This window comes from Oncorhynchus tshawytscha, unplaced genomic scaffold (assembly GCF_018296145.1).
Source record: "Oncorhynchus tshawytscha isolate Ot180627B unplaced genomic scaffold, Otsh_v2.0 Un_scaffold_17_pilon_pilon, whole genome shotgun sequence".
NCBI classification, from domain to species: domain Eukaryota; kingdom Metazoa; phylum Chordata; class Actinopteri; order Salmoniformes; family Salmonidae; genus Oncorhynchus; species Oncorhynchus tshawytscha.
The window spans coordinates 1,396,636-1,422,461 of NW_024609830.1; the positions used below are offsets into that span (position 1 = coordinate 1,396,636).

Here is a 25,826-nt window from a genome sequence, read left to right on the forward strand (position 1 = left end):
GACCATCACCCCTGATGAGACAAAACTGCGATTCGTCAGTGAAGAGCACTTTTTGCCAGTCCTGTCTGGTCCAGCGACGGTGGGTTTGAACCCATATGCAATGTTGTTGCCGGTGATGTCTGGTGAGGACCTGCCTTACAACATGCCTACAAGCCCTCAGTCCAGCCTCTCTCAGCCTATTGAGGACAGTCTGAGCACTGATGGAGTGATTGTGCATTCCTTTGTATAACTCGGGGAGCTGCTGTTGCCATCCTGTACCTGTCCCGCAAGTGTGATGTTCGGATGTACCGATCCTGTACAGGTGTTGTTACACGTCGTCTGCCACTGTGAGGACGATCAGCTGTCTGTCCTGTCTCACCGTAGCGCTGTCTTAAATGTCTCACAGTACAGACATCGCAATTTATTGCCCTGGTCACATCTGCAGTCCTCATGCCTCCTTGCAGCATGCCTAAGGCATGTTCACGCAGATGAGCAGGGACTCTGGGCATCTTTCTTTTGTTGTTTTTCAGAGTCAGTAGAAAGGCCTCTTTAGTGTCCTAAGTTTTCATAACTGTGACCTTAATTGCCTACCGTCTGAAAGCTGTCTTAAGACTGTTCCACAGGTGCATGTTCATTAATTGTTTATGGTTCATTGAACAAGCATGGGAAACAGTGTTTAAACCCTTTACAATGAAGATCTGTGAAGTTATTTGGATTTTTACGAATTATCTCTGAAAGACAGGGTCCTGAAAAAGGCTGTTTCTTTTTTTGCTGAGTTTATTACTACGCCCATTTGCATTCCAGCTGAAGAGGACTCTCCTTCCAAAGAAAATAACACAGAGAAACAGAGTCCATTCCATTAAAGGCTGACGGTGGTGGGTTATTGGGTGTCGTTTCAACTTGTGCCAGAAAGATAAAACGACATATTGGACTTTGATTGCCACGCAATATTTAATTCAATAGAAAACAGATTGGTATTGTGAAGTACAAATTCACAGCGTAAAATGACTAATCAGTAATCATGTACCACCTTCTGTACTCAGTTACAACAAAGCCATACAGTATGGTAGTCTAGTGCTTCATATATACTAAACACTAAGTACTGTATGTGTAGGGTATAAGACACACTAGAGCACCATATTCTATACAAAATATTTCAAGCCAACTGAACAGTTGGAAGACATATGAACATTGCAGCAATTTCACTTACAGTGGTAACTACTGTATCACTGAATGAAAATACAAGCCCTCAGATCTCCCCCAAAACTAATTAAATAGAAACAAATCAATTAGAAAAATGTATCCAGAGTACACTTTTAAGGCATAGTGATTAAGATCTTCACAAGCTTCTCTGAGTATTAATTGTAAGGACTGCATAGAAGTTGTGCACAGATGCTACAAATACAATGTGTAAAGTGTGTGTGAAGAAATGGTGAGAGAGGATTGGTATCAGAGCAAACTCCATACATGCATCTGTAGTGGCAGGCAGTCAAGTAGTAGAACATACAGCAGAATAGGAATCAAACTGTCAGATATGGTTTCTAAAACAATGATAACTATGATATCACATTCAGCAGAATATTGTTGATTTCATGAATTAGAAAAACTATCATCTACATTTGTTCATCATTCTCATATCTGGCAGCATTTGGTCCAACCGTGTTTTAAAAAGTACACTTGCATATCAGATCTCCATGAAGGACTGGATGGAAGTGTTTGCTGTGCATCAGGTCTGTGTGACAGGGCACCAGTAGGATCAGATGAAACACTGTTCACCCTGTGAAAGCAGACATTAACCAGCTACAGTGTTAAATAGTCACAGTACATGTTGGTGTGGTTGCTTCTATCACTATTCAGTCAGTGTAATCATGTGACCAAACTCCTTTTCACTAAGAGTAATAGAGTATTGAAAAGAACCATAATAAGGACCGTATTAAACAGTACCACAGCGTAATTCTGTGTATTAAAGAGCACCATACTAATTACAGTATCATAGCATACCATAGAGTAATGATGAAATTGAAGACTGCAACAGTGTATTGCCGTTTAGTCCTGTAAGTGATTGTAAGTGCTTTAGACAGTGAGTCATCCTGCCTGTTCTTCTCAGAATGTGTTAGTGTTCTGTTACTGTATTCATGTTTATTGTCTTGTATTCCTCCTGGAATCCTCCTCTTCAGTACCACTAGGAGTCTACTGTCCAGCGTAGTGAGTCATCCTCCTCATCCTCTCCTTCTCCCTGAACCCGTGATCCCTCTCTCTCTACCTGAACCCGTGATCCCCCTCTCCCTCCTTTATACAGTGTTTTTATAGCAGGTCTATAGACCTGTCCCAGTGTACTGTACCTGTGTGTACAGTAGATGTCTATCTGTAGTGCTTAGAATAACTCTCTCCCTCTACTACCCTCCCTCCAACCCTGTAGTGCTTAAAATACTCCCTTTAATCCACCACCCTCCTTCCCTCCTCTATAGTGCTCAGAATAGCCCTTGTTCTCCTCCTCTTCCTACCACAACACTACCCCTCCCTCTAGCAGGAGCTGGTGTGAAGGTTGCCACTACCCCTCCCTCTAGCAGGAGCTGGTGTGAAGGTTGCTCCCAGTGAGGATGGACGTGATGCTGGAGGGGTTGTACAGGCCTTCATCATCTTCGTCAGAGCTCAGAGCCGACGAGTCCAGGGCCTGACGCTGCGCCTGCTGCACCTTCCTCCTGAAACACACCACCATCAGCTTCAGAAATGTTATCTTCATCATCTATTGTTCACTACAACAAAGGCCGTAGGTGGGTCTCAGCAAACGTGTGGGAGTAGACAGTTGACTTCTACAGTAGACAGTGTAGTTCCCTGTAGTATCTGTCAGGGAGAGAGCCCTCTGCTGGTCAGATATGGGAACTGACTGGTGTGACATACAGTACATACAGGGATGACTGCTCTGTCTGCTAGATCTGTCTCTGCCTCCCCATTCACAGCTGACCTGCACATACGTACGTACGTGTGTGTGTGTTCCCACAGCACTGTTGAGTGGGGTTTAATGAGACACCTTTACACAGCTGGGTGAGTGTGACTGTTGAAGAAGTGTGTTTGTGTGTGTTTGAATCCGACTGCTTTATTCTGTAATGACGTGTGTCTGATAGCAGCATCTCTGTTGAGGGATCAGAGAGGAGCTCAGTGATCCATAGGATGATACACAACACAAACACACATACCGCACGCTAGTTTGACTGTGGGGAGTGAACAGGCTGCCAGTAAATGTCAGCTCACTGAACTCATTACCAATGACAAGAGGAACAGAAAGAGGTCTGGAGGAGAACAGAAAGAGGTCTGGAGGAGAACAGAAAGAGGTCTGGAGGAGAACAGAGGAACAGAAAGAGGTCTGGAGGGAGTGGAAGAGAACAGAGAGAATTGGGCTGGTTCAGAAGAAGAGCCACATCTAGGAGAAAGGAGATACTTAGTAATCTAACATGTGAAACAGGTAGTGTGTCAGACTTGGAAACAACACACAGACTTACTTGAGCTCAGTCTCCAGCGCGGTGACTCTGCCCTGTAAGGCCTCCTTTAGTTCCATCTGTTCCTCCATCTCTCTCTGGGACTTCCTCCTCAATCCCTCCATCCTCTCTACCTCGGTCTCCCCCTCATCCACCTGTCTCTTCAGAGCCTTCACACGCAGAGACAGCTACAACACAGAGGAATTAGTCAGGGTGAGAGTGTGGGTGAGTGTGTGTGTGTGTGTGTGTGTGTGTGTGTGCGTACCTGGTCTCTCTGTTCTGTGTGTTGGTGTCTCTCTTCCTCCAGGGTAAAGTTGAGCTCCTTCAGTTTCTTCTCCAGGCGACGCTGAGACGACAACATGGAGTTCTTCTCCCTAAGACACACACACACGTTTAGCACAAACATGAACAAGGTGATTCTGGATACAGATGTATGACCAGTTCATAATATCATAAGCTTTACTTGTCATCAATAATGTGAATGTCAATTTAAGGTACACTTCTCTAACTAACAGTGAACTACCATACCAACCACAAAATCAGCTTTGGTTACAAAATATCATATTCTAGACTATGTGGTGCATTGTGGCATCTGTAGTTCCTGGGGTGTGGTGCATTGTGGGACGTGTAGTGTGCGGTGTACCTATCCTCGCTGTGGAGGCGTTCCTCCAACTCGTGAACTTTACTCTCCAGCTGAGCCACTCCTACAGAGGAGCGAGACTGACCCTCCATATCAGATACTCTGGTCTTCAACTCCTTCAACTGGAGAGAGAAAGAGATTTAAGCATAATCAATCATCACTCAGACCTTAAGATAATTTCAGTGGAGACACAGACTTCACGTACATGTCTTTCTAGGGCATTCTTGTCCAGCTCCAGGTCCTGTCTGGAGGATCTCTCCTGCATCAGCTCTGAACGCAGCTGCTCCATCTGCACACAGAGAGACAGAGGAGCGCCAGACAGAGGAGCGCCAGACAGAGGAGCGCCAGACAGAGGAGCGCCAGACAGAGGAGCGCCAGACAGGGTGAGGGGAGAGTTAACAAATACATTATTTTCCTAGCTTGGTCTTGGTTCTTTCAACTCTTAACCAACATACTGGTGAAAGCTGCTATACACATTTATAGTGTGTGTGTGTACCTGGTCTCTGGTCCTGGTGACTCTGTCAGTGAGTAGCTCCACAGATCCCTTCTCCTCCTCCAGCTCCAGCTCCAGTCGTTTCATCTTGTCCTCCGTGCTGCGGAGCTCCCTGCTCTTGTCTGTGAGGCTGCTCCTGCTGTTCTCCAGTTCAGCCTCTAGGTGGTGCAGGCGGTTGGTGAGCAGCTCCTTGTCCAGTTGAACATTGTCTCGCTCCTCAACCACAGAGAGCAGCTCCTTCTTCTGACGGGACGCCTGGCGCACGACACACACACATTCTGGATCAGCCTTAAAGACTAATCACCTTCACCCCTCAAACTCATCTCTGGACCTCAAAGCCAGTTCCACTGTGTTTTGTCATTGTTCCCCTCTAATCAGGGACTGATTTAGACCTCGGACACCAGGTGGGTACAATTCATTAGCAGGTAGAAGAAAAAAGCAGCAGGCTCCGGCAGGGTGAGAGTTGACTACCCCTGACCAATACCATCACCTCCTGAAGACCCTTTCCTCCTCTGTCTCCTCCCTCTTTCCCTCCTCCTCCTCTCTCACCCTGTCCATTCCTCCCTCCATCCATCTCTCACCTCCTGAAGACCCTTTCCTCCTCCTCTCTCACCTCCTCCTCCAGCATCTTGTGGGAAGTCTGGCTCCTCTCCAGTTCTACCAGTGTGTCATTGCCCTGCCTCTGGGCCTCCTGTGTCTCCCTGCGAGATCTCTCTCTCTGTTCCTCCAGCTGGGCCCTGAGAACCTGCACCTCCTCACCAGACGACTGGGACAGAGACTCAAACTACATAGACAGAGAAAGATGCAGAGTGAGAGTAGGGAGAGAGCGAGGAGTAAGAGGACAGAGAGATTTTTATTTGCACAGTGTACATTTGTACACAGAGCATCAGAAAAACCCATGTAGACACATACTCCTCACCTCCTTATTGAGTTTGTCCAGGGACCGCTCCTGCTGTCTCCTCTGTTCCTCCAGCTGTGTGTTGGTCTGTGTGAGCTGGTCCCTCTCCTTCTCCCTGTCCTCCAGACGCAGACTGAGCTGCCGGTGGTCCTGACCCAGCCGAGAGGTTTCTCTCCTGGCCTCGTCAAGATCCTGCCTCAACCCCCTCAACTCCGCCTGGAGGGACAGCTCTGCCTCCGAACTCTCTGATGCACTGGAAGCCAGCTGAGACTGGGGGACACACACAAATACATACTGTGAAACAACACACCCACTAACAAAGAGCTGTGAGAAAGAGGTAGTGTAATGTGTGTGTATGTCTCACCTCCAGGCGTGAGAGTTTCTCTCGGAGGCGTGTGTTAGCTGCCTCCTGCTCCTGCTGTGAGTCTCTGAGAGCGTTTAGTTCTGTCTGGGTTCTGGCCAGCCGCTCTGTGTTTGACTGCAGCTCCTGCTCAGTGCTGGAGAGTTTCTCTCTCAGTCGGTCTCTCTCCCCACGAGCATCAGTCAACTCTGACTGCAGGCCAGACACGACCGACGGGTCAGGGAGCTATGGAGAGAAACAAAAGAGGTGAGTGGTTGAGAGAAGGATGGAGATTGTGAATATAAGGGAGGAAAAGTGGCCATCTTTCCCAGTCACATAGCTGGTACTACACAACACACACCTGTTTGGTTCTCTCCTGGGCCTTGGCCAGATCCTCTTTGGCTCGATTTGATTGGCCCCTCAGCCTGTCCATCTCATACTTGAGCTCCGCCTCCTGCTCCTGGTTGGCCTTCTTCAGGGAGATTACCTCCATAACCTTTTTATCGAGCTCTGCCCTTTTCTTCTCTGCCTCTGATTGGGCCTGCTGCAGATCGGCACGCAAACTCTGCAGCTCCTGAAATGACAGTGGAGAACAGTGTCAGTGTGTACCTGGTTGAGTGTGTGTGTGTGTCAGAATCAGTGTGTGTGTGTACCTGGTTGAGTGTGTGTGTATGACTGGGGTCTGGTATCTGCTGTTTCATGGTGTTGACCCTCTCCTGTACTTCATTCAGTTCTTCCTCAAGCTCCTCTTTCTCCAGACGAGCCTGCAGCATCCTGCAACACACACATTTTAACCAATACAAGATCCATTTCAAAATCTAGAAATCAAGTCACAGATGAGCACTGATCAGACATCATTTAGTTTGATCACAGAAGCTACAGTTCAATCTCCAATGCTGATATCAGTCCCTCAAAGTTGATCAAACGTTTTGTTGTTAAAATGAGGTCATTCTACAGTATCACAATTTCTTCAGTCAGTCAGTCAAATAGAGAAACACAGAAGCTGGTTTAACTGGAATGTCAGCAACACGTCCATAAACCCCAGCTATTAACCGCAGCTATTAAAACCCTCTAGTCTCTAAGCCGGGGGATTCGAAAATATGGAATTGTTTTAAGATGGTAATACCACAGCTACTAACATGCATGCAGCCCATGCAAAAAAAAACATCTCTCTAGCTTAAACCGAGACATTTTGATGGGATTTTTTAAATATGTTAATTACATTTCCACAGGGGCGCGGAAATTGGGTTAGCAACGGCTACTAGCAACAGCTATAACCTATATACAGCATAGACAGCACATATATAGGCTCCCTCACAGTGGCTCAGGGGTGATGGATGGGTCTCTAGCCAATAAGACACAATGAGGAGGAGACATTAACAGTACAGAATGAGAGAACTGAGAGGACAGAGGATAGAAATGGGACATGTGGATGGTTACATAGATCTATACATGGATGGTTGAAAAACAGGAAGAGATGTGCAAGACTTTGTAAGTGAAGTGTGTGTGTACGTGTACCAGTCAAACTTCCTTTGTTACTGTTATTTATTACTTATCTATTTTACTTAACTCCTATTTTTCTCAAAACTGCATTGTTGGTTAAGGGCTTATAAGTAAGTATTTCACAGTAAGGTTGTATTCTCTGTAGGGTGCGTGTACTCACTCCTGTTTGGTGGTCCGTAGTTCATCTCTAGTATTGTGGAACTGCGTCATCCAGTGGCCACTCTCGTCCCTGCAGTCTTCCAGCTGCTGCTGTAGAGTACGCACCGACGCATTCACACGCAACCGCTCTGACTCGATACCCGCCTGAGACTGTGGAGAGCGAAGGAGGGGGGAGAGAGAAGAGAGAGTGGATATGAGAGAGTGTAGGGAGAGAGAGGTAGGGGGAAGAGAAGAGAGAGGGAGGGTGGATATGAGAGTGTGGGGAGAGGGGTAGGGGGAGAGAAGAGAGAAGGAGGATGATATGAGAGAGAGAGTGGAGAGAGGGAGGATGATATGAGAGAGAGAGTGGGGAGAGAAAGGGAGTAAGACGTGTCATTAAGAATGTGAGATCAGCTGATGTACTGCTTGTGGCTTTGTCTGTGCAGTCAAACGTAACGGTGTAATCACTTGTTGTTCCTGCTATAATGCCCCTGTGTGAAGCAAGTCCAGTGGGTCTCAATCACTTCACACTCTGCTGCTCCCTCAGTGCACGCGTGTGGGTGGGAAAGAGCTCTCAAGTAAGAATTTGACTACCGTTTTCCACCAGTTGTATCCTGTGGCCGTGGTGAATAAACGCTGAAACGTGGGTGTGTGTACCTGTGAGACCTGCTCCACTGTACTCCTCAGTCTCTCCATGTCAGTGCTGTACTGTTCTCGAAGTGTCTCCATGTCTTTGTCGTGCGTGGCCACCTCGTCCTTCAGAGCTCCCTTCAGGGCCGTCAGCTCCCTCTCTCTCTGTCTCAGAGAATCCTCCAGCTTCTGCTTCAACATGGACACCTCCAACAGAGACGCTTGACACGTCACCAGGTCCTGTAAACACACAATACACACAACACATTCTACATGACAGTTACAAAGAGTGCACAACAAAGATCTTGTGTCTCAAGAACACCCAAATGTTGTGTTACCGTCTTGTTGCCGTTCTCTGTCCTCAGCTCCTCCTGTAGCTCGCCCAGTCGGTCCTCCATCTCTCTGACTCTGGACTCAGCACTCTCTCTCTCCATACGCAACTGACTCAGCCTGACAGAGACCGTGATTTATTCATTTAACCTTTATTTCTACAGGTCATTCTCATTGAGATAAAATCTATTTTACAAGAGAGATCTGATGCTCTTTATCTCAACACTAACAAAGAACCTTTCAATAAGCCATCATTATAACCAGTTCTGATCCAGCAGCCTGGAGTCACTTTCAACCTGCCTGGTTCCTCTCAAGGTTTCCTTCTACCCAGGTCATTTGTCCTGCTCACTGTTACTCACTCAGAGTGTGTCTGGTGTAGTTCAGTCTTCTTCCTGTCCACAGTCTCCTGGAGCTGCATGTTCTCATCCAGACATGAATCCAGCTCTGCCTTTAACACAGGGTCAGAGCTGCCCACAGAGCCCTATGCACACACACAGTCCTGTACTGTAGGCTACATGACCACCACAACATCAGACAACAACAGACAGTGGGGAGGTGACAGAGTGGTGGTATTTAATTACACCATTAGAAATATTTTGGAGAACAGGCATGATTCTCTATTTAAAACATGCTGTGCGTTTATGTCTGTGTGTTCTTCAGAATAGTGTCAGACAGCCTTGCGTGTTTCCTCAGTAGAATTCACATACATGATTAAGTGATTATAGGGTGTTAGAGTTAAATACTAGTCCAACTCCCTTAAGCCAACACATAATGACTCATTATCAGATAGAATACTGTGTGTGTGTCCACCTCTAACCCAACCGGTTTAAACTGGTTTAAAATCATCTGTGGTCCATTTACTGGGCTTTTAGGGCATTCGGATTAGACTGCCACTAAAAACATCAGCTCCTCTCAGAAAACGCACACACGGTGGGCTCAGCTGTTGTGTGTACTGTTGAAACAGCTCACCGTGAGCGTCTCCTAGGTGCCAAACAAACACCATCGCTCTACTCTTTCCATCACGTCCCAAATGATCACTCCTTCCTCTTTTTCTCCTACTCTCCTCCACTCACCCTCCTCTCCTCCTGTAGAGAGGTCTGTAGCTCCATCATCTTCCTCTCCAGATCCCTCTTTTCTCTCTTCCACTCCTCACCAGAACTCTCACTGGACTGAGAGGGGGAGAGTGACTTTAGTGGATACCCCATAGAATGACAGCTAGCACCACCAATGACAAACTGATATAGCGATGTATATTAGAGTGCCGCGGCGGTGTATATTAGAGTGCCGCGGAGGTGTATATTAGAGTGCCGCGGAGGTGTATATTAGAGTGCCGCGGAGGTGTATATTAGAGTGCCGCGGAGGTGTATATTAGAGTGCCGCGGAGGTGTATATTAGAGTGCCGCGGAGGTGTATATTAGAGTACCGCGGAGGTGTATATTAGGAGGTGTATATTAGAGTGCCGCGGGAGGTGTATATTACTGCAGAGATGTATATTAGAGTACTACAGAGATGTATATTAGAGTACTACAGAGATGTATATTAGAGTACTACAGAGATGTATATTAGAGTACTACAGAGATGTATATTAGAGTACTACAGAGATGTATATTAGAGTACAATGAAGGTGTATAGAGATGTACAGTGCCAGTCAAATGTTTGGACACACCTACTCATTCAAGGGTTTTTCTTTATTTTTTACTATTTTCAACATTGTAGAATAATATACAGAGATGTCAAAGAGTGTGCAAAGCTGTCAAAGGCAAAGAGTGGCTACTTTGAAGAATCTCAAATATATTTTGATTTAACACTTTTTGGTTACTACATGATTCCATCTGTTATTTCATAGTTTGTCTTCACTGTTATTCTACAATGTATAAAATAAAGAACAACCTTGGAATGAGTAGGTGTGTCCAACATTTTGACTGGTACTGTATATTAGAGTACTACTGAGGTGTATAGAGATGTGTATTAGAGTACTACTGAGGTGTATAGAGATGTACAGAGAGCTCCAAAAGTATTGGGACAGTAACATTGTTTTATTTTTTGTTCTGTACTTTGGATTTGAAATGATACAATGACTCCGAGGTTAAAGTGCAGACTGTCAGCTTTGATTGGAGGGTATATTCATCCATATCAGGTGAACCGTTTCGAAATTACAGCACTCTTTGTAGATAGCCCATTTTAGAGGACCAGAAGTATTGGGACAAATTCACCTGTGTATTAAAAAGTAGTAAAACGTTTAGTATTTGGTGCCATATTCCTAGAAAACAATGATTACATCAAGCTTGTTGGACGCATTTGCTGTTTGTTTTGGTAGCGTTTGATCATTTTTTTGCCCAATAGAAATTAATGGTAAATAATGTGTCATTTTGGAGTTAGTTTTATTGTTAATAAGAATAGAATATATGTTTCTAAACACTTCTACATGAATAATGTGTATACTGCCATGATTATGGATAATCCTGAATAATGATGAGTGAGAACGGAAGAGGCATAAATATCTTACTCCGCAAAAAATTCTAACCTCCCTTGTTATTGTAATGGTAATAGGTTAGCATGTCTTGGGGGTATGATATAAAATTCTAACCTCCCTTGTTATTGTAATGGTAATAGGTTAGCATGTCTTGGGGGTATGATATAAAATTCTAACCTCCCTTGTTATTGTAATGGTAATAGGTTAGCATGTCTTGGGGGTATGATATAAAATTCTAACCTCCCTTGTTATTGTAATGGTAATAGGTTAGCATGTCTTGGGGGTATGATATAAAATTCTAACCTCCCTTGTTATTGTAATGGTAATAGGTTAGCATGTCTTGGGGTATGATATAAAATTCTAACCTCCCTTGTTATTGTAATGGTAATAGGTTAGCATGTCTTGGGGGTATGATATAAAATTCTAACCTCCCTTGTTATTGTAATGGTAATAGGTTAGCATGTCTTGGGGGTATGATATAAAATGCTAACCTCCCTTGTTATTGTAATGGTAAGAGGTTAGCATGTCTTGGGGGTATGATATAAAATTCTAACCTCCCTTGTTATTGTAATGGTAATAGGTTAGCATGTCTTGGGGGTATGATATAAAATGCTAACCTCCCTTGTTATTGTAATGGTAATAGGTTAGCATGTCTTGGGGGTATGATATAAAATTCTAACCTCCCTTGTTATTGTAATGGTAAGAGGTTAGCATGTCTTGGGGGTATGATATAAAATTCTAACCTCCCTTGTTATTGTAATGGTAATAGGTTAGCATGTCTTGGGGGTATGATATAAAATTCTAACCTCCCTTGTTATTGTAATGGTAATAGGTTAGCATGTCTTGGGGGTATGATATAAAATTCTAACCTCCCTTGTTATTGTAATGGTAATAGGTTAGCATGTCTTGGGGGTATGATATAAAATTCTAACCTCCCTTGTTATTGTAATGGTAAGAGGTTAGCATGTCTTGGGGGTATGATATAAAATTCTAACCTCCCTTGTTATTGTAATGGTAAGAGGTTAGCAGGGGGGGTATGATATGTGCGTCTAACTTTCTCACTATGTTTAATTTCTTACTTGAAGCTAAATTGATTTTATTGATGTATTAAGTTAAAATAAGGGTTAATTCTCACATCATTATGGGGCGGCATGTAGCCTAGTGGTTAGAGTGTTGGACTTGTAACCGAAAGGTTGCAAGAACAAATCCCTGAGCTGACGAGATAAAAATCTGTCGTTCTGCCCCTGAACAAGGCAGTTAACCCACTGTTCCTAGGCCGTCATTGAAAATAAGAATTTGTTCTTAATTGACTTTCCTAGTTAAATAAAGGTGAAATAAAAAATTATGAAATATTCATTCAGGACTATGCATCCACATGAACATATTCTATTCCTATCTGAACATCCAAAACAACCAAAAAGTGTGACACTGTCCCAATACTTTTGGAGCTCACTATAAGAGTACCTTGAGGTGTAATAGAGATGTATACTAAGAGTACTACTAAGGTGTATAGTGCATTCGGAAAGTATTCAGACCCCTCGACTTTTTCCACATTTTGTTACGTTACAGCTTTATTCTGACATGAATTAAATTGTTGTCCATCAATCTACACACAATACCCCATAATGACAAAGCAAAAACAGGTTTAGACATTTTTGCAAATGTATTAAAAATAAAAACTGATATATCACGTTGACATAAGTATTCATACCCTCTACGCAGTACTTTGTTGAAGCACCTTTGGCAGCAATTACAGCCTCTTCTTCTTGGGTATGTCCCCGAAAGAGGCTTTGTGCCTTTTGGTTGCCTGTCATGGTAATCTGTTCTAAACTGACTTGCCTAGTTAAATAAACGTTTAAATAAATAATAAAATAAAAGCTTGGCACACCTGTATTTGGAGTTTCTCACATTCTTCTCTGCAGATCCTCTCAAGCTCTGTCAGGTTGGATGGGGAGTGTCGCTGCACAACTATTTTAAGGTCTCTCCAGAGACCAGGCTCTGGCTGGGCCACTCAAGGACATTCAGAGACTTGTCCCAAAGCCACTCTGTGTTGTCTTGGCTGTGTGCTTAGGGTCGTTGTCCTATTGGAAGGTGAACTTTTGCCCCAGTCTGAGGTAGACCGATTAATTAGGGCCGATTTCAAGTTCATAACAATCGGAAATCTGTATTTTGGGCGCCAATTTTTTTGTTTTATACCTTTATTTAACTAGACAAGTCAGTTAAGAACACATTCTTATTTTCAATGACGGCCTAGGAACGGTGGGTTAACTGCCTCGTTCAGGGGCAGAACAGATTTTCACCTTGTCAGCTCGGGGGTCCGACGCAATAACGACCTGCCTCTCTCTCGTTGCACTCCACAAGGAGACTGCCTGTTACGCGAATGCAGTAAGCAAAGGTAAGTTGCTAGCTAGCATTAAACTTTTCTTATAAAAAACAATAAATCATAATCACTAGTTAACTACACATGGTTGATGATATTACTAGATATTATCTAGCGTGTCCTGCGTTGCATATAATCTGACTGAGCATACAAGTATCTAAGTATCTGACTGAGCGGTGGTAGGCAGAAGCAGGCGCGTAAACATTCATTCAAACAGCACTTTTGTGCGTTTTGCCAGCAGCTCTTCGTTGTGCGTCAAGCATTGCGCTGTTTATGACTTCAAGCCTATCAACTCCCGAGATGAGGCTGATGTAACCGAAGTGAAATGGCTAGCTAGTTAGCGCGCTAATAGCGTTTCAAACGTCACTCGCTCTGAGACTTGCAGTAGTTGTTTCCCTTGCTCTGCATGGGTAACGCTGCTTCGAGGGTGGCTGTTGTCGTTGTGTTCCTGGTTCGAGCCCAGGGAGGAGCGAGGAGAGGGACGGAAGCTATACTGTTACACTGGCAATACTAAAGTGCCTATAAGAACATCCAATAGTCAAAGGTTAATGAAATACAAATGGTATAGAGGGAAATAGTCCTAAAATTCCTATAATAACTACAACCTAAAACTTCTTACCTGGGAATATTGAAGACTCATGTTAAAAAGGAACCACCAGCTTTCATATGTTCTCATGTTCTGAGTAAGGAACTTAAAGGTTAGCTGTCTTACATAGCACATATTGCACTTTTACTTTCTTCTCCAACACTTTGTTTTTGCATTATTTAAACCAAATTGAACATGTTTCATTTCTTACTTGAAGCTAAATTGATTTTATTGATGTATTATATTAAGTTAAAATAAGTGTTCATTCAGTATTGTTGTAATTGTCCGGACTAGTCTCCCAGTCACTGCAGCTGAAAAACATCCCCACAGAATGATGCTGCCACCACCACGCTTCACCGTAGGGATGGTGTCAGGTTTCCTCAAGACGTGAAGCTTGGCATTCAAGCCAAACAGGTTAATCTTGCTTTCATCAGACCAGAGAATCTTGTTTCTCATGTTCTGAGAGTCTTTAGGTGCCTTTTGGCAAACTCCAAGCAGGCCGTCGAGGAGTAGCTTCCGTCTGGCCACTCGACGCGATCCTGTCTTGGAGCTCTACGAACAATTCCTTTGACCTAACGGCTTGGTTTTTGCTCTGACATGCACTGTCAGCTGTGGGACCTAATATAGACAGGTGTGTGCCTTTCCAAATCATGTCCAATCAATTTAATTTACCACAGGTGGCCTCAAATCAAAGGATCTGTATACTTATGTAAAAACAAAAATTCTAACAACCTGTTTTTCTTTGTAATTATGGGGTATTGTGTGTAGATTGCTGAGGAAAATGTTTTATTTAATCCATTTTAGAATAAGGCTGTAACATAACAAAAACTTGGAAAAAGTCAAGGGGTCTGAATACTTTCCGAAAGCACTGTATATTAAAGTACCTTGAGTCCCTGGATCTTCTGGAAGATCACCCTGACTTTGTGTCTGATGACTGAGTCACTCTCACTGGTCCTGTGGGGTGAACAACAGGTCAAACACACATGGTCAGAAGGATGTTGATAACGGGCCTGAATTAATGTTGAATGACACCGTAAGATAAATGCTGTACCCTTCTCTGAGGACACTGTAGATGGTCTGCATGACCTGCTCCTCCTCACTGGTGACCTCTGAACTCTGAAGCAGAAGGTCAGGGGTCACCTTTAGACAGAGCTCAGTGTTAGTATGTTTTTAAACTTTAATGGAGGTATTGATAATGTACTAGCTAAGTATACTAGTTAGTAACCGCTCTCCGCTCCCGTCCAGTCTCTTACCAGCGAGTCTGTCTGATTGGCTGACGGCATCTCCACAGCGACAAACCTCCCCGGCAGAGCCCGCTGATTGACTGGGTGGGGCGTTGTCTTGCTAACGGAGCCTTGGCCCCACCCCAGGCTGCTGTGAGTGGAGGAGGGAGGGGAGGAGTAGGGGTTGGGGGTGAGAGAGGGTGAAGGAGAGGAGTAGGGGTTGGGGGTGAGAGATGGTGAAGAGGAGGAGTAGGGGTTGGGGGCATGGGAAGAGTTGATGGTGTCTCTAGGGTCCTCTGCTACAGGAGAGCGCCCCCTCTGTTGTTCTCTGGTACTGCTGCTGCCGTCAAACCTGCTGATCAGTCTGTTGACGGGGGTCTGGGGGTGGGGCTGTGCTGGGTAAGGAAGGCTCTGAGGGTGGGGGTGTGTTGGGTAAGGAAGGCTCTGGGGGTTGGGGTGTGCCATGGTCAGGGGGGCTGATCTGTTTGGGAAGGATGGAGGTCAGGGGCATACTGACTCCCCCCTCCCCTCCCCAGTGACCCATTGAGCCCGGACTGATACGACCCACACATTATATTCCTCCCCATACCCCCCTCCCTCACCCCTCCTCTATACGTTCTCTCTTCCGCGACCCCAATCCCTCCATCCAGGTTCCCATAGCTACCAGACCTCCCATCCCCTGGTGGTCTCCCAAATCCTCCTCCCCCCTCACTCTCCAGTAATGAACCATGTGACTGTGCCCTGCGTAACTCCCCTCCCTGCCCTCCTCCTCCCTCTCCCCCTCCCTCCTCTCGGTCTCTCCTGCGGTGCAGACTGCCGTAACCTGGGGGGTAGTGGGTACGGAGCTGCACCCCATACGAATCTCCCTTTGGGCCCCCGTCCTTCATAACCACATAGGGTTGTCCAGCGATGCCCTGGACCCTGACAGCCACCCCGTACTTAGAGGTGGAGGGGGGCTTGGATCTCAGCTGGGTCGAGGGGAGCCCCCCTCCTGAGTCGTTGATGAAGCGGATCTGAACCCCGTAGTCCACGGGGCTCTTCCGACCTGACGGAGTACTCATACTGGGGAGGGAGAGAGCGAGAGGGGAAAGACAGGGAAAGGGGAGAGAAAGTAGAGAGGGGGAAAGACAATATTAATACAGCTATTTTTAATACAGTTTATTGTTTACTCCATGTGTGACTGTGTTGTTGTCTGTTCACACTGCTATGCTTTATCTTGGCCAGGTCGCAGTTGTAAATGAGAACTTGTTCTCAACTAGCCTACCTGGTTAAATAAATAAATAAATAAAATTCCAAGTGTTATACTTTAAAGAAGTGAATGTGACAGCAGTAATTTGTTTTCTTTCCCGGGAAAGTGCGTCAACTGAATATCTGACTGGTATGAATGTCATGCAGACACACAGAAAGAGGGTGGACTGTGTGTGTTTCTATTGGGTTTGCAAGTTACAAAGGTGTGTGAGAGAATGAGTCTCAGTGGAGTTGCTTTAGAATGGACTTTGTTCATAGTGACCTTCATTATTCATTAACCTGGAAACAGACACACCCTACCTCCCACTCTCTGGCTCCCCTTACGTGTACTCTCTTGCTCTCTCTCTTGACTTCCAGTTGGTTTAGTTTTTCCCTCTTATTTAGAAATCTCTGCCTAGGCCAGGCCAGCCCTGCCCAACCAGCACAGCAAAGGTGAGACTCCTTCCTCAATCTAGGATCTTTATTAGATCAATCAACTGTAATCACACATGATCCATAGCCAGCCCTTGTGAAGGATCCTCCCTCTGTTTCCCTCAGTAAGTCAACTCAGTCTCCCTCCCTCTACATGTCCCTTTGTCACTCGTCTTCATCTGATGTTTTTAACTGTAGACGTCTGACTGTATCATGTCCATGTGTTGAAATGTCTCAGGAGTTCCCACCTCCCTCTCTATGGTGACCTGTGCCACATCAGCTCTCATCACTAGGTCATTACACTGCATGCCTCATTAACATGGTCAGCTCTCATCACTAGGTCATTACACCGCAAGTCTCATTAGCATGTCTCCTTTGCACTCATAACCAACCAACTACAACACCAGGCACTAACCCAGTTACCACCCTTCTCTCATTTTCTCCCTCTTTCACACACAGACAAACTTTCTTTCTCCAGCTGCCTCCCTCACTGACACACAAAAACAGAGAGTACAGAGTTTTTCCTCTCTTATCAGTGTGTGTCATGGTGGTGATAACACCAATGTCAAGCTCTTGTTCCTGTGGATAGGAAGCCCTGCCTCCACACATGCCTGCACTCCTCATACACACTCTGGAATGAACTGTGTACAAGCAGACCCACACGCTCACAGGTGATCAGTGGTGTTGTAAAGAGTGTCAGTGAAGACCTTGGTGCAGTTTATACATGGTGTCCAGTATAAATCAAAGCCCTCGCTATCAGGATGAGAGAGGAGACACAAACACCCATCCCCTAGTCAGATTAACCTGAACCTCTTAGTAATTTTGTCATAGTCATATAACATCTGTCTGTACTGTAATGATGATATGAGCATCCCCACCCCCAAACTACTTCCTATGGCTATGCTCATATCATTACAGTACAGACAGATACATGAGTATGACAAAATGAATAAGAGGTTGAGGTTAATATGTCAAACTGACTAGGGGATGGGTGTGTGTTAGGCTTGGCAGAATTATCGTATAATGTTGTAACTGACAATTAAAGGACAATCTTGAACTAAAATAATCGCTATAATAAATACAATTTTAGTAGAAAGGGGATTCAACTTTATATTCAAGAAGATAGAAAAACGTATATTGCGTAAACTATTTTTAAATGAAGTGGGAAAGATTCTAATTATTTTACAAACAGAAAGGCACAGTCGGAAGGAGCAGGTTCATTCGTCTCATTCATTTTGGAGACAGGGGTGTCACCAAGCTGTGTGGTATTCTGTTACGGTTTTCTTCCGTTGAAGGAGAGTCGGGCCAAAATGCAGCGTGGTTAATATGATACATCTTTAATACGATGAAAACACGAACAATACAAAACAACAAACGGACCGTGAAAACCTATACAGCCAATCTGGTGAATACAAAAACACTGAGACAGGAACAATCACCCACGAAACACTCAAAGAATATGGCTGCCTAAATATGGTTCCCAATCAGAGACAACGAGAATCACCTGCCTCTGATTGAGAACCGCCTCAGGCAACCATAGACTTTGCTAGAACACCCCACTAAGCCACAATCCCATCCTGACCAAATAAATATAGAAAACACAAAATACTAAGACCAGGGCGTGACATATTCATTAGGTATGTCCTAACTAGAGGGCGTCCGATCAGAATGGCCAATTAATTAGGGCCGATTTCAAGTTTTCATAACAATTGGTAATCAGCATTTTTGGACACCGATCATGGCCGATTACATTGCACTCCACGAGGAGACTGGGTGGCAGTCTGACTACCTGTTATGCGAGTGCAGCAAAGAGCCAAAGTAAGGTGCTAGCTAGCATTAAACCTATCTTAACATAATCACTAGTTAACTACACATGGTTGATGATATTACTAGTTTATCCAGCTTGTCCTGCGTTGCATATAATCGATGCGGTGCCTGTTAATTTATCATTGAATCACAGCCTACTTCGCCAAACGGGTGATTTAACAAGCGCATTCGCGGTAAAAAAAGCATCGTCGTTGCTCCAATGTGTAACAAACCATAAACAGCAACGCTTTTCTTAAAATCAATACACAAGTATATCTTTTTAAACCTCCAGCATATTTTGTTAATATTGCCTGCTAACATGAATGTTTTTAACTAGAGAAATTGTGTCACTTCTCTTGCGTTCTGTGCAATGGAGTCAGGGTATATGCAGCAGTTTGGGCCGCCTGGCTCGTTGCAAACTGTAAAGACTATTTCTTCCTAACAAAGAAGTCCCAACTAATTTTTACAGATTTTTTAATTTATTTTAATTTTACCTGTATTTTACTAGGCAAGTCAGTTAAGAACACATTCTTATTTTCAATGACGGCCTAGGAACAGTGGGTTAACTGCCTGTTCAGGGGCAGAACGACAGATTTGTACCTTGTCAGCTCGGGGATTCGAACTTGCAACCTTTCGGTTACTAGTCCAATGCTCTAACCACAAGGCTACCCTGCATTATAAGCTCAAAACATTTTGCAACAAAAATTACAATAGCCGTTGCATTTGCATGACAATGAATCATAACCCAAAATGCCTTTGTCATTACAACTCCAGTGTGTGTACAGTTCAGATCGTCACTTAGCACATCCCTCGCCCTAAAACAGACACCCAAAGCATGCCATTGAAAAAGCCCCCCGTCACTGTACATTAGTGCAGACGACCGTAACACGCGCACACAGTCACACACACACCTCCTAATGGCCAAGTAGTGGTGAAGAGGTCCCAAAGCCAGCTACAAGTCAGGTCTTTCAGACAGAGGACAACAGAAAGCCTAGGATATTTATTTCAGATATACAGTGGGGCAAAAAAGTATTTAGTCAGCCACCAATTGTGCAAGTTCTGCCACTTAAAAAGATGAGGCCTGTAATTTATCATCATATGTACACTTCAACTATGGCAGACAAAAGGAGAAAAAAAATTCCAGAAAATCACATTGTAGGATTTTTAATGAATTTATTTGCAAATTATGGTGGAAAATAAGTATTTGGTCACCTACAAACAAGCAAGATTTCTGGCTCTCACAGACCTGTAACTTCTTCTATAAGAGGCTCCTCTGTCCTCCACTCGTTACCTGTATTAATGGCACCTGTTTGAACTTGTTATCAGTATAAAAGACACCTGTCCACAACCTCAAACAGTCACACTCCAAACTCCACTATGGCCAAGACCAAAGAGCTGTCAAAGGACACCAGAAACAAAATTGTAGACCTGCACCAGGCTGGGAAGACTGAATCTGCAATAGGTAAGCAGCTTGGTTTGAAGAAATCAACTGTGGGAGCAATTATTAGGAAATGGAAGACATACAAGACCACTGATAACCTCCCTCGATCTGGGGCTCCACGCAAGATTTCACCCCGTGGGGTCAAAATGATCACAAGAACAGTGAGCAAAAATCCCAGAACCACACGGGGGGGATGTAGTGAATGACCTGCAGAGAGCTGAGACCAAAGTAACAAAGCCTACCATCAGTAACACACTACGCCGCCAGGGACTCAAATCCCGCAGTGCCAGACGTGTCCCCCTGCTTAAGCCAGTACATGTCCAGGCCTGAGTTGCATCCAAAGAACACCATTACCTACTGTGAAGCATGGGGGTGGAAACATCATGCTTTGGGGCTGTTTTTCTGCAAAGGGACCAGGACAACTGATCCGTGTAAAGGAAAGAATGAATGGGGCCATGTATCGTGAGATTTTGAGTGACAACCTCCTTCCATCAGCAAGGGCATTGAAGATGAAACGTGGCTGGGTCTTTCAGCATGACAATGATCCGAAACACACCGCCCGGGCAACGAAGGAGTGGCTTCGTAAGAAGCATTTCAAGGTCCTGGAGTGGCCTAGCCAGTCTCCAGATCTCAACCCCATAGAAAATCTTTGGAGGGAGTTGAAAGTCCGTGTTGCCCAGCAACAGCCCCAAAACATCACTGCTCTAGAGGAGATCTGCATGGAGGAATGGGCCAAAATACCAGCAACAGTGTGTGAAAACCTTGTGAAGACTTACAGAAAACGCTTGACCTCTGTCATTGCCAACAAAGGGTATATAACAAAGTATTGAGATAAACTTTTGTTATTGACCAAGTACTTATTTTCCACCATAATTTGCAAATAAATTCATTAAAAATCCTACAATGTGATTTTCTGGATTTTTTTTCTAATTTTGTCTGTCATAGTTGAAGTGTACCTATGATGAAAATTACAGGCCTCTCATCTTTTTAAGTGGGAGAACTTGCACAATTGGTGGCTGACTAAATACTTTTTTGCCCCACTGTTGGTCAACAGATACAAAGGATCTTCAACATTAACCCTTCTTTCTGCATGCAGAGACTAATCATCCATAATCAGTTGTAGAAGGCTGAGTTTAAAGCAGTGTTTCTCAATCCCTGGTCCCTGGGAGTATGTTGCTGACCTCCTGACATTGATTTATTCCATTCTACAGTTTAATCTAGGCACGTGGCTATTCTAAGGAGGGAGGAGCATTGCTTGCCTGTCCCTGGTACTGAAACATATTGGGAAACACTGCTAGCTTGTGCCTGTGTGAGACAGATGCTCAGTCTCAGCAGGGAGAACTGACAGTGAATAGGACCAAACATAATAGGAACACAGGAGTGGACCCCAGTCATCTCCCTCTCCCTTTCTCTCCCCCCATCTTTCTGTGTCAGTGTGTCAAGCCACTTCCAACAGGCCAGTTCAGCTGCTAAGCAGTGAAAGGGGACAGTGGAGAGGAGATGGTAAGGGGAGACAGTCAGGGGACAGAGGGTGAGCCCATCCTATTGTCCAAACGATGTGGAGCAGAAAATGAGGGCAGAAACGCTGGGAACGCAACACTCTTCTCCCCCTGGCCCTCTCCAGCTCTCCCTCAGTCTGTCTGTCTGCCTCACTTATATCACTGTTCTGCACCTGACCCTCCCTCAATCTCTTTAACTTGTCTATCACTCTAACCTGTCTAACCTCCCTTCTTCCCTCCATCCCATCCTAACCTCTCTCTATCCTTCGATCTTCCTAACCTCTATCCCTCTAACCTGTCGCTATAACCTCCCTTCTTCCCTCCCTCCCCCTAACCTCTATCCCTCCCTCCCATCCTAACCTCTATCCTTCGATCCATCTTCCTAACCTCTATCCCTCCCTCCCTCACCTCTATCCCTCCCTCACCTCTATCCCTCCCTCATCCTAACCTCTATCCCTCGCTCCCTCACCTCTATCCCTCCCTCATCCTAACCTCTATCCCTCGCTCCCTCACCTCTATCCCTCCCTCATCCATCTTCCTAACCTCTATCTCTTCAGACTTCCCTCCATCCCGCTAAGCTCTCTCTATCCCGCCATCTCTCTCTCTAACCCTCCCCTGGGTTCTAAATCTCTGTCTCTCTCTCTGGAGAGAAGCACATGAGGCAGCTGACCGGACCTGCAACAGAGATTGACTGTGGATACTTGTCTTAGGTTAAGACCAACAGGCTTCTGTTTAGCCAGTGCTTCACACTACGTACTTTAGAGAGAATAGGTAAAGGACGGTGCCCTGCAGCATAACTACAGTGTGACCAGGTGAAGGTGTCCTCACTCAGACTCTAGAGTCCTCAGATTACGGACTCCCTTAAGGCGTCAGCATGCTTCAGTTCAACTGGCGCCTAGCTGAGACCTTTGCTTGAAAAACAAGGGGGGTAAAAAACAGTAATAGTACTGTTTGTCCATTTTGAGATGTCGTAGCCAGTATACACTTCTTCAAAATAGTCTGAATGAATAACTCAAGTAATGTCATTAATTTTGACATTTTTGCAGAGGAGATCTTAGAGGAAATAAAAATCAAATCTACATGTAAGATGTTTGGTGCAGTTGTCATTCATCTCTCGTTGAATGACAACAAAAACTGTTGAAGAATCCCTACTGTTGACCAATCCTTGACGAAGGGGCGTAGACTTCAGATAGCCTCAAGAGAAAATGTGTGCCCGAACAGCTAAAACGAACAAAAGTTTAAAAAAAAAAATATATATATATATATATATATATTTTTTTTTTAAATTAAGTCAAAATGTTGTCGTAATATATGCATAAACTTTCCAAACCGTTTCAGCTGGGATGCATGCAGGCGCCTTTAGTGTCTCCTAACCCACCGGCTCTGCTCTCAAATTTAATTCTCCCGCACTGAATTGAATTAAGGCCACCTCCATCTCTGGGGAGGGATGGGAGAATTAGGAGAGAGAGTGTGGAAATAGACCACTGCAGTATGGAGTCATGGCTGTGGCTGTCTTTGATTCATTAAATAGTGAGAGTAAAGAGCATAGTCAGTATGCTAGAAATCTTTGTTCCTACTTAGCCTCCTCTAAGCTTCATCATGATACTGGACTGTATTCTACAACCAAGGCCTTGTCCCTGCATATAGGGCAGTGCTTCAGTGAAAGCACCTGAAAGAGGATGGCCTTACATGTGTGTGACTGTCTCCTTCTGTGGTGACACAAATAGATTACATATCATGACTGATGTTGGGCCCTATAAAATCTGATTTTGTTTTTCTAAGTTTCCATTTTTTCAAAGTTTATTCAGGTTCACTCAAAATCACACTTTAATAGAAAAACAAAAAACATTGTTCAAATATTGTTGAATTCCATTTTAGTGTCTAGATTCTGTGTTCCATCCACAACACAGATTTTATAGGGCCCTACTGATGACTGTCAGTCATTTTTATTTATTTTATTACCTTTATTTAACTAGGCAAGTCAAATTCTTATTTTCAATGACGGCCTAGGAGCAGTGGGTTTAAATGCCTGTTCAGGGGCAGAACGACAGATTAGTAAGTACCTTGTCAGCTCGGGGATTTGAACTTGCAACCTTTTGGTTACTAGTCCAACTCTCTAGGCTACCCTCATGAGTGGCTGATGGCTGAAATACCAAAGACTTTCCACATTAATGCTGCTATCATTAGAAAATGTAAATAACACACCAACTTGGGTCCCCCAAGACAGTCCTTCAGTTAAGACCGTTTCCTTGGTGATTGGCAATTCATCCCATTCTTGACTTAAACCAGACCCCTTTCCACTCCTCTCACACTCAAACAACCAGCCATTTCTTCCTCTCTGAGTCTAATGGCACTCATTGGCATAACAAAGAAGACTTCAGTGTTGCCAAATAGAACACAATCACCAAATAGAAGCACCTAATACACCCTTCCAGTCACCGATATTCCACACTGATGCTCAGTAAACATCCCCCTTAAACACACCTACCTGCACACTTCAGGGTCTCGGTCTAAGAGCATTCAATCTGTAAACAGTCTTATCGCGCTCTGTCACTCTCCCTGTCAGTCTCTCTCTCACTCTGTGCCTGTGGCAACAGTAAATCATGTCCCTCAGGCTGAGCTTTCTCCCATCGGTCATCAATACACTGCTGTGTTAAATTCTACATACTAACAGCCAAAAGAATGCATAGACATCTTGCATCAGATATGAGACAACACCCTGGCCACTTGGTACTTTCTGTAGGCCTCATGTCCATGAGTAATCACTGAATGTTGGCCAATAAAATGACAGAGAATGGTAAAGCGCTTAGATAACTTACGTTGGGTCTCTTTTGAACAGAGTTCGCTGGCTACATTGAATTCCTCAGTGTATGCGTCATAGTATCATCTAGCGTTAGCGAAACTTGGGAGAAGAGAGGCAGTGAGCACAGTTGTTGAAGATGAGCTCCGAGAAAGCGTCAAATAACTGACATGTAAAAAGAGAATGTGTGACATTGACAGATGGGTACACTGACTGTACACATGGTTTAAAATGAGAATACCACTACGGGAGAGATCTAGACGAGGCAATGCAAAGATACACCTGCTCCGTGGCCTTTGAATTCTGAGTGACGTTACCCAGCACCGTTTCGCCACCATTAAAAGTTAACTTCGGGTAAGACACCAACAAGAGAGCAAGTTATTAAAGACGGAGCGGACAAATGTATTAGCTAGCTATGTGTCTGTATTGCGCAAGCCAACCAGCTAGAGCTAGCAAGCTAACCCCAAGCTACTGTCATAACTAGCTAGTTAATTTAGCTGTCTGGGTTAGTTCGCTAGCTAGCTTGCTAACTAGAGCGAACTAAACAACATCCAGAAACATACCTGCTATTTGGTCAAAGTAGTACAATTTATCTATTTATTTCCGACGTTCGAGTCCTCTTCTGTTGTTTTACTTGGTGTTAATACAGAAAATGTTTAAATCTGACAGAAAATACTTCTGAAAGAGCAGAGCATATTCATAATTCGAGACAGACAGATAAATTCGTTAAATGCAGCTCCAACCTGTTACCTTTGTGACCGAAGCCAGACGAGCCGCCTAGCCCCGCTAGAGGGAGTACAGGTATTGGTTGAGCACTTAGCAGTAGGCGGTGCTCTAGACAGCGCCCGCTTTGAATATTGGTGAGTCTGTCTGTCAATCTGTGATAAATTGACTCAGGGGAGAGGTCTTTCAGTGGTCTACATAAATAGAAATAAAAAACTTTGTGAATGAAAATGCCTAGTGCTGTGTTTGTTATAATAAAATGTTTTAACTGCTAAGAAAGAGGTACGCTAATGCAGAAACAAACGAAACGCATCACAACTTGTGGTATTAATCCGTTTGCGCTCCTCAAATTCCAACAGTCCCATACCAAACCGACCAGTGTCTCGGCAGGGGAATGGGTAACCGTTCCACTTGATCTACCAGATCCCCTGCAGAGGGCGCCCTTAGCACACATTATTACAGATTATTGGCAATTAGGACAGAGGCCTAGGGGACAGTTTATTCTACTAATTTGAATCAACCACTGAAATAGCCATTCGACTCTTTTCCCTATTGAAAATTCTCAACACAAATTACATATTTTCTTATTTTGAAAACATATTTGTTCTCACTCATTGTGGTGCCAAAACCTGTGAATTCAAGCAGTGTTCATATTTTTGGATGACATTTTTAATTGCAGCCTATTGTGTTGCACACACCAATTTCAAACAATGTAGGTTAATATTGACTATGTTGATTAATAAATATTGACTATGTTGTAATACGGCTGTGATGACAACTTTTTTTAATCATCAATTGAGAAATGCGTT

General features: G+C 44.2%; 1 protein-coding gene across 4 annotated transcripts; it reads right to left on the reverse strand.

Annotated features, from left to right (window-relative positions):
* Positions 1–905: 905 nt before the first annotated feature.
* LOC112238151 (cingulin) lies at positions 906–25,090 on the reverse strand. 4 transcript variants are annotated; one of them, XM_042319363.1, is made up of 20 exons: positions 25,045–25,090; positions 15,120–16,151; positions 14,918–15,006; positions 14,751–14,820; positions 9,501–9,596; positions 8,787–8,908; positions 8,436–8,547; positions 8,125–8,337; positions 7,490–7,638; positions 6,480–6,600; positions 6,188–6,400; positions 5,851–6,072; positions 5,508–5,756; positions 5,202–5,372; positions 4,592–4,843; positions 4,301–4,384; positions 4,099–4,217; positions 3,721–3,829; positions 3,480–3,643; positions 906–2,681 (listed from the first exon to the last, which is right to left on the reverse strand). In XM_042319363.1, exons 2-20 carry the CDS (start codon positions 15,552–15,554, stop codon positions 2,543–2,545), a joined length of 3,129 nt encoding a protein of 1,042 aa, XP_042175297.1. In that variant the 5' UTR covers positions 15,555–16,151; positions 25,045–25,090; the 3' UTR covers positions 906–2,542. The 4 variants fall into 4 exon arrangements, with proteins under 4 accessions (XP_042175297.1, XP_042175298.1, XP_042175295.1 ...); XM_042319364.1 differs by lacking the exon at positions 25,045–25,090 and adding an exon at positions 24,858–25,038 and having other exon boundaries at positions 14,918–14,982; XM_042319361.1 differs by lacking the exon at positions 25,045–25,090 and adding an exon at positions 24,858–25,038.
* Positions 25,091–25,826: the final 736 nt, after the last annotated feature.

Coding starts and splice junctions, on each gene's coding strand:
- LOC112238151 (XM_042319363.1), bottom strand. CDS start 15,554: ATGGCACACCCCAACCCCCAGAGCCTTCCTTACCCAACACACCCCCAC. Junction 14,821..14,917: donor TACAGTGTCCTCAGAGAAGG/GTACAGCATTTA, acceptor TTCACCCCACAG/GACCAGTGAGAGTGACTCAG. Junction 6,073..6,187: donor CCCAGGAGAGAACCAAACAG/GTGTGTGTTGTG, acceptor TTCTCTCCATAG/CTCCCTGACCCGTCGGTCGT.